Here is a 9,600-nt window from a genome sequence, read left to right on the forward strand (position 1 = left end):
GGGGATGGAGAGAGAGAATATATATATAGAGTGAGAGAGTGAAGGGGAGGAGATACAGGGGTTGTTAGTCCAAAGATCAGGGGCCATATGTATCAAGCATCTCAGTAGGTGTGCTGATTTGTTCCACAGACCTTACCACCAGACATGACCCAGAGTGAGGGAGAGGTGATTTCTCTCTTAACCTCCTACACCTGTTTGCTCTCCCCTCCCCCGCTGTCTCTCAGTGCTGGACGAGCAATCAAGCCCGGCGCACAAATATGTGTGTGTGGTCAGTAATAACGCCCAGCTGGGCAGTTCATCGATCCCCAGCTGACTGAACCATGATGGATCACCTGTATACCTCTCCTACCCCTTCTCCTCCTGTGTGTGTGTGTGTGTGTGTGTGTGTGTGTGTGTGTGTGTGTGTGTGTGTGTGTGTGTGTGTGTGTGTGTGTGTGTGTGTGTGTGTGTGTGTACTGACCTTAGGTAGTCTCTCCTGGTCTCCTGGATGTCTGGGGATGACCTTCTGCAACCTCTGGAAGCCGTAATCTATAGTGGGCTCATTCAACGCTATGGAGAGAGAGAGAGAGAGAGAGAGAGAGAGAGAGAGATAGATGGGGAGAGAGAGAGATAGAGATAGATGGGGAGAGAGAGAGAGATAGAGATAGATGGGGAGAGAGATTTTTTTCTTTAATGAAACATTCTCATGGCATTAAACCCCCCCCTAAAATAAAACACCAAAAATATATCCTGTACTGCAGTACTGCATACATGCACCATACTCACCTTACCCTCTACCCCTCGAAAAACACATCACAATAACCAAAACCTCACCACTTCCACAACCGTATATACAAAACATCTTCCCCAGCTATACAGACAGCCCCCCAACACACCATATCTCCTGAAACATCTTCCCCAGCTATACAGACAGCCCCCCAACACACCATACAGCCCCCCAACACACCATATCTCCTGAAACATCTTCCCCAGCTATACAGACAGCCCCCAACACACCATATCTCCTGAAACATCTTCCCCAGCTATACAGACAGCCCCCCAACACACCATATCTCCTGAAACATCTTCCCCAGCAGCCCCCCAACACACCATATCTCCTGACAGACAGCCCCCCAACACACCATATCTCCTGAAACATCTTCCCCAGCTATACAGACAGCCCCCCAACACACATCTCCTGAAACATCTTCCCCACCATATCTCCTGAAACATCTTCCCCAGCTATACAGACAGCCCCCCAACACACCATATCTCCTGAAACATCTTCCCCAGCTATACAGACAGCCCCCCAACACACCATATCTCCTGAAACATCTTCCCCAGCTATACAGACAGCCCCCCAACACACCATATCTCCTGAAACATCTTCCCCAGCTATACAGACAGCCCCCCAACACACCATATCTCCTGAAACATCTTCCCCAGCTATACAGACAGCCCCCCCAACACACCATATCTCCTGAAACATCTTCCCCAGCTATACAGACAGCCCCCCAACACACCATATCTCCTGAAACATCTTCCCTCCCAGCTATACAGACAGCCCCCCAACACACCATATACAGACAGCCCCCCAACACACCATATCTCCTGAAACATCTTCCCCAGCTATACAGACAGCCCCCCAACACACCATATCTCCTGAAACATCTTCCCCAGCTATACAGACAGCCCCCCAACACACCATATCTCCTGAAACATCTTCCCCAGCTATACAGACAGCCCCCCAACACACCATATCTCCTGAAACATCTTCCCCAGCTATACAGACAGCCCCCTCAACACACCATATTTTTTGTGAAAAAAAGGAGGGAGGTCTGCATCTGTGCATTGATTATCGAGGTCTAAATTCGATCACAGTGGGGTTTAGTTACCCGCTACCTCTCATCGCTACGGCGGTAGAATCATTTCATGGAGCACGTTTTTTCACCAAACTGGACCTCAGGAGCACGTATAATCTGGTGCGTATTCGGGAGGGAGACGAGTGGAAAACCGCGTTTAGTACCACATATGGCCATTATGAGTACCTCGTCATGCAGTTTGGGTTAAAGAATGCTCCAGTCGTCTTTCAATCCTTTGTACAGGAGATTCTCAGGGACCTGCACGGGCAGGGTGTGGTGGTGTATATTGATGATATCCTGATCTATTCCACCACACGCGCCCCGCATGTGTCTCTGGTGCGCAAGGTGCTTGGGCGACTTCCGGAGCATGACCTATACGTTAATGCTGATAAATGTGTGTTCTCCAAACAAGCCATCTCCTTCCTGAGTTATCGCATTTCCACCTCGGGGGTGGTGATGGAGTGTGACCGCGTTAAGGCCGCACGTAATTAGCCGACTCCGACCATGGTAAAAGAGGTGCAGCGGTTTTTAGGGTCTGCCAATTACTACCGGAGGATTATCCGGGGTTTTGGTCAGGTGGCTGCTCCCATTACCTCACTGCTGAAGGGGGGGCGGTGCGTTTACGGTGGTCGGCAATCTTTTGAAGGCGCTGTTTACTGATGCTCCCGTGTTGGCGCATCCGGACCCCTCTTTGGCATTCATAGTGGAAGTGGACGCGTCCGAGGCTGGGGTTGGAGCCGTGCCCTCCCAGCGCTCAGGCACGCCACCGAAGCTCCGCCCTTGCGCTTTCTTTTCGAAGAAGCTCGGGCCGGCGGAGCGAAACTATGATGTGGGGGATCGGGAGTTGTTAGCTGTGGCAAAGGCCCTGAAGGTGTGGAGACACTGGCTTGAGGGGGCCAAGCATCATTTCCTCATCTGGACTGCCACCGTAATCTGGAGTATATCCGGGCAGCTTGGAGACTGAATCCTCGTCAGGCAAGGTGGGCCATGTTTTTCAACAGATTTAGGTTTACTATCTCGTATAGACCAGGTTCCCTCAACACGAAGGCCGACGCGCTGTCACGTCTCTATGACACAGAGGATCGGCCCATCGATCCTACTCCCATCAGTCCTACTCCCAGGTGGACGCGGACATTGAGCGGGCGTTAAGGTTGGAATCTACGCCTCCACAATGTCCTACAGGCTTAAGTACGTGCCGCTTGGTGTCCATGATCAATTGATTCGGTGGGCTCACAAGCTACCCTCTTCGGGTCATCCTGGTGTGGCGAGGACAGTGCGCCATCTTAGGGGGAAGTACTGGTGGCCCATCTTAGTTAGGGACGTGAGGTTCTATGTCTCTTCCTGTTCGGTGTATGCTCAGAGTAAGGCTCCTAGGCACCTGTCTAGAGGGAAGTTACAGCCCCTCCCTGTTCCACAATGGCCGTGGTCTCATCTGTTGGTTGTCTTTCTTACCGATCTTCCCCTGTCTCAGGGGAACACCACGATCCTGGTCGTTGTGGATCGATTTTCTAAGTTCTGCTGGTGCCCGGTCTCCATATGGCCCTACAGTTCGGGGACCCCAGTTCACATCCCGAGTGTGGAGGGCGTTTATGGAGCGTCTGGGGGTCTCAGTCAGCCTGATCTCGGGTTACACCCCGAGAGTAATGGGCAGGTGGAGCGGTTTCTACAGTCGTATTGCCAGGACCGGCCGGGAGAATGGGCAAGGTACGTCCCATGGGCGGAGGTGGCTCAGAACTCACTCCGCCACTCCTCCATGAACTTGTCAGCATTTCAATGCGTGTTGGGCTACCAGCCGGTCCTGGCACAGTGGCATCAGAGTCAGACCGAGGCTCCTGTGGTGGAGGATTGGGTGCAGCGCTCTAAGGAGACCTGGAGGGCTGTCCAGGAATTCCCCAAGCAAGCTGGTGGACGGCAGAAGAGGAGCGCTGACCGCCACCGCAGTGAGGACCCCGTGTTCGCACCGGGGGACAGGGTCTGGCTCTCGACCCAAAACCTACCCCTCCACCTGCCCTGCCGGAAGCTGGGACCACAGTGTGTGGGGCCATTAAAAGTCCTGAGAACGAGGTGTGTTATAGATTAAACTCCCTTCTTACTACCGTATTAACCCCTCGTTTCATGTGTCTCTCCTCAGGCTGGTGGTAGCTGGTCCCCTGCATGAAGGTCCTGTACCTTTACCCCACCTATCTGGATTACTGACCTCTGCCTACCATGACCCTGAACCTGCCTGCCGTCCTGTACCTTTACCCCACCTATCTGGATTACTGACCTCTGCCTGCCCTTGACCTGTCTTTTACCATCTGGGTGTCACCTGAAATGTGATAAAACACCCATTGAACCCTCCTACATGTCCAGAGGAAAACTACAAACAAAGCAGGCAGGGCAGAATTAGGCAAATATCTACTAATAATAAAAACCAAAAACAGCAATTAAGTTTTGAAACATCTAAAATACAGTGACCCCCTCTCATATCACTACCAAGCCCTGCAATGCCAAGAGCTGAGCAAATAAAAGAGTCCCCTCATCCAGCTGGTCCTGGGGCTGAGTTCACAAACCTGTTCTACTAACACACTGAAGCCTCAGGACCAGAACATCCAATCAATCAGAATAAACCAAATTACAACACAGTCAAAACAAAATGATATTGCTTATTGGGAAACACAAACACAAAGCAAAATGCAGTACTATCTGGCCCTAAATCAACAGTACACCGTGACTAACTATTTGACCATGGTTACTGATCAAAATCTTGACACCTGGCTCCCTGTAGAGGAAAGGCAGTGCAACCCTTATTCAAGGTTTCAAAGACCTCTCTGATGAGAACAGGCTACCCGTCCTGTTGGTGGAAGACGCAGAGAGCTGTGGGTTGGCAGCGCACTACATTGCTGCCTGCCATAAGTTGAGGGACCGTGTCTGACAGACCAACCACCCAACCTGCACATGTCCTCTATGCCTATTGTTATTGGTTCAATGGTTATTTTGACCCTTGGTTATTGTTGTTACTGTTGTCCCGTTGACAATTTTGATTATTATTTTAATATTGTAAATATCCAAAGTAATTATTTTGTTGTTGATCTAACTCCTCGTATCGTCGTCGTTCCACTCTCGCTGCCTCCATCTGCTCCCTTGGACGGCGATACTCTCCGGCCCTTGTCCAGGGTCCTTCTCCATCCAGGATTTCTTCCCATGTCCACTCCTCCTGAACACGTTGCTTGGTCCATTTTTGGTGGGATCTTCTGTAACGGCTCTCGTTGGTAGAAGGAGACCAAAGCGTGGTAGGCGTGCATTGTCTTTTTATTGATGACACCAAAACAAAATAACAAAGACAAAAAAATGAAAGCGAACAGTTCTGTCAGGCACAGACAACAAACAGAAAACAAGATCCCACAAAACCCAAAAGGAAAATTACAACTTATATGTGATCCCCAATCAGAGGCAACGATAGACATCTGCCTCTGATTATGAACCACACTCGGCCAAAAACAAAGAAATAGAAAACATAGACTTTCCCACCCGAGTCACACCATGACATAACCAAACATAGAGAATAATAAGGATCTCTATGGTCAGGGTGTGACAATACCTCTATTCCTCTATACCTCTATTCTCTATTCCTCTATTCCTCTATTCTCTATTCCTCTACTCCTCTATTCCTCTACTCCTCTATACCTCTATTCCTCTATTCTCTATTCCTCCATTCCTCTACTCTCTATTCCTCTATTCCTGTGAACAGCGTCTGTGTGTGTGTCTCACTCTGCTTGCTGTCTGTAGTCCCCGTAGTCCCCAGCCAGGATGTTTTCTAAGGGTGTAAGCCCAACTCGCCTCCCTTCTGAGGAGACAGCCTGACCCACCGGACCCCAGAAACAAGCCCTTGGAGATCTGGCGGAGAAGTGTGCTCCTGCAGGCCTGCTAGGATCTTTATGATAGACCCCCAGATAGAATACAGATGTACAGTGCCTTGCAAAAGTATTCATCCCCCTTGGCGTTTTTCCTATTTTGTCGCATTACAACCTGTATTTTAAATAGATTTTTTATTTGGATTTCATGTAATGGACATACAGAAAATAGTCCAAATTGGTGAAGTGAAATGAAAAAAAATACTTACAAAAAATGTGATTATTACATGACTTAGATTACTTACAAAAATTTTGTTTTTTTTAAAGACGGAAAAGTGGTGCGTGCTTATGTATTCAGCCCCTTTGCTATGAATCCCCTAAATAAGAATCTTTCCATTTTTTTAATAATGTATTTAATGGTGCTCCGTGGGATGTTCAAAGTTTCTGATATTTTTTAAGATCTGGTGTAGTCAATTACTTTCAGAAGTCACACAATTAGTTAAATAAAGTTCCCCCTTGTTCAATCAAAGTGTCACATGATCTGTCACATGATCTCAGTATATATACACCTGTTCTGAAAGGCCGCAGAGTCTGCAACCCCCACTAAGCAAGGGGCTCCACCCACTAAGCAAGGGGCTCCACCCACTAAGCAAGGGGCTCCACCCACTAAGCAAGGGGCTCCACCAAGCAAGCGGCACCATGAAGACCAAGGAGCTTTTCAAATAGGTAAGGGACAAACCTTTATTTCCTTTGTTTTGTCTTTATTTAGTATGGTCAGGGCGTGAGTTGGGGTGGGCAGCCTATATTTGTTTTTCTATGTTTAGTTTCTGTTTCGGCCTAGTATGGCTCTCAATCAGAGGCAGGTGTCGTTAGTTGTCTCTGATTGAGAATCATACTTAGGAAGCCTGGGTTTCACTGTTTGTTTGTGGGTGTTAGTTTCCGAGTGTGTGTTTCTCGCCACACGGTACTGTTTCGGTTGTATATAGCCTCCACATTGACTCTGTACCGGTACCCCCTGTATATAGCCTCCACATTGACTCTGTACCGGTACCCCCTGTATATAGCCTCCACGTTGACTCTGTACCGGTACACCCTGTATATAGCCTCCACACTGACTCTGTACCGGTAGCCCCTGTATATAGCCTTCACATTGACTCTGTACCGATACCCCCTGTATATAGCCTCCACATTGACTCTGTACCGGTACCCCCTGTATATAGCCTCCACATTGACTCTGTACCGGTACCCCCTGTATATAGCCTCCACATTGACTCTGTACCGGTAGCCCCTGTATATAGCCTACACATTGACTCTGTACCGGTAGCACCTGAATATAGCCTCCACAATGACTCTGTACCGGTACCCCCTGTATATAGCCTCCACATTGACTCTACCGGTACCCCCTGTATATAGCCTCCACATTGACTCTGTACCGGTACCCCCTGTATATAGCCTCCACATTGACTCTGTACCGGTAGCCCCTGTATATAGCCTACACATTGACTCTGTACCGGTAGCCCCTGTATATAGCCACCACAATGACTCTGTAACGGTAGCCCCTGTATATAGCCTCCACATTGACTCTGTACCGGTAGCCTGTATATAGCCTACACATTGACTCTGTACCGGTAGCCCCTGTATATAGCCTCCACATTGACTCTGTACCGGTAGCCCCTGTATATAGCCTCCACAATGACTCTGTACCGGTACCCCCTGTATATAGCCTCCACATTGACTCTGTACCGGTAGCCCCTGTATATAGCCTCCACATTGACTCTGTACTGGTAGCCCCTGTATATAGCCTCCACATTGACTCTGTACCGGTACCCCCTGTATATAGCCTCCACATTGACTCTGTACCGGTAGCCCCTGTATATAGCCTCCACATTGACTCTGTACCGGTAGCCCCTGTATATAGCCTCCACATTGACTCTGTACCGGTAGCCCCTGTATATAGCCTTCACATTGACTCTGTACCGATACCCCCTGTATATAGCCTCCACATTGACTCTGTACCGGTAGCCCCCTATAGCCTCCACATTGACTCTGTACCGGTAGCCCCTGTATATAGCCTCCACATTGACTCTGTACCGGTAGCCCCTGTATATAGCCTCCACATTGACTCTGTACCGGTAGCCCCTGTATATAGCCTCCACATTGACTCTGTACCGGTAGCCCCTGTATATAGCCTACACATTGACTCTGTACCGGTAGCCCCTGTATATAGCCTCCACATTGACTCTGTACCGGTAGCCCCTGTATATAGCCTACACATTGACTCTGTACCGGTACCCCCTGTATATAGCCTCCACATTGACTCTGTACCGGTACCCCCTGTATATAGCCTCCACATTGACTCTGTACCGGTAGCCCCTGTATATAGCCTACACATTGACTCTGTACCGGTAGCCCCTGTATATAGCCTCCACAATGACTCTGTACCGGTAGCCCCTGTATATAGCCTCCACATTGACTCTGTACCGGTAGCCCCTGTATATAGCCTACACATTGACTCTGTACCGGTAGCCCCTGTATATAGCCTCCACATTGACTCTGTACCGGTAGCCCCTGTATATAGCCTCCACATTGACTCTGTACCGGTAGCCCCTGTATATAGCCTCCACATTGACTCTGTACCGGTAGCCCCTGTATATAGCCTTCACATTGACTCTGTACCGATAGCCCCTGTATATAGCCTCCACATTGACTCTGTACCGGTAGCCCCTGTATATAGCCTCCACATTGACTCTGTACCGGTAGCCCCTGTATATAGCCTACACATTGACTCTGTACCGGTAGCCCCTGTATATAGCCTACACATTGACTCTGTACCGGTAGCCCCTGTATATAGCCTCCACATTGACTCTGTACCGGTAGCCCCTGTATATAGCCTCCACATTGACTCTGTACCGGTAGCCCCTGTATATAGCCTACACATTGAATCTGTACCGGTAGCCCCTGTATATAGCCTCCACATTGACTCTGTACCGGTAGCCCCTGTATATAGCCTCCACATTGACTCTGTACCGGTAGCCCCTGTATATAGCCTACACATTGACTCTGTACCGGTACCCCCTGTATATAGCCTCCACATTGACTCTGTACCGGTACCCCCTGTATATAGCCTCCACATTGACTCTGTACCGGTAGCCCCTGTATATAGCCTACACATTGACTCTGTACCGGTAGCCCCTGTATATAGCCTACACATTGACTCTGTACCGGTAGCCCCTGTATATAGCCTCCACATTGACTCTGTACCGGTAGCCCCTGTATATAGCCTCCACATTGACTCTGTACCGGTAGCCCCTGTATATAGCCTACACATTGACTCTGTACCGGTAGCCCCTGTATATAGCCTCCACATTGACTCTGTACCGGTAGCCCCTGTATATAGCCTCCACAATGACTCTGTACCGGTACCCCCTGTATATAGCCATGCTAATGTTATTCTACAGCTGCTGCTTATTTGTTACTTCTATTTCTTATTTTTTTACTCATCTATTATTATTTTTACTTGGCAGGTATTTTTCTTAAAACTGTAATTGAACATTGAATTCGACGCATGTGACAAGCAAGATTTGATTTGATATGATTCTCTCTTTCTCCCTCCCCATCTCATTTTGCTGTTTCCATTTTACACAATGATATGGACAGAGAGAAGTAAAAATATGTCACATGAAGAGAGCGGTTGACCTCGGCATAGGCAAATGGGAGCTTGGAGAGATGAACTGAGAAAAGAGGGAGATGAGACAGAGACGAGGTCAGAGTGAAACACCAGTACAGGCCAGCTGGTAAGGATATGAATCACGCCAAAACAATGAGAACCACATCTTGAAATATTACAGAGAAATAACAGTTGACATAATTTTGTCTCCTATGAACCCTTTAAGTCGTAAGTAGGATTCAGACTAGGATTAGTCCTG

At 48.7% G+C, this 9,600-nt stretch overlaps 1 protein-coding gene across 2 annotated transcripts in view; it reads right to left on the reverse strand.

The window, feature by feature from the left end:
• Positions 1–9,600, reverse strand: part of LOC135545544 (transcription factor COE1-A-like) — a 149,773-nt gene that overhangs the window by 36,237 nt on the left and 103,936 nt on the right. For both annotated transcript variants that reach the window (XM_064973214.1, XM_064973213.1), the window contains exon 11: positions 461–549. In XM_064973214.1, the coding sequence (XP_064829286.1) occupies positions 461–549 (89 nt within the window). The remainder of the gene's footprint in view (positions 1–460; positions 550–9,600) is intronic.

Source organism: Oncorhynchus masou, chromosome 9 (genome assembly GCF_036934945.1).
Source record: "Oncorhynchus masou masou isolate Uvic2021 chromosome 9, UVic_Omas_1.1, whole genome shotgun sequence".
NCBI classification, from domain to species: domain Eukaryota; kingdom Metazoa; phylum Chordata; class Actinopteri; order Salmoniformes; family Salmonidae; genus Oncorhynchus; species Oncorhynchus masou.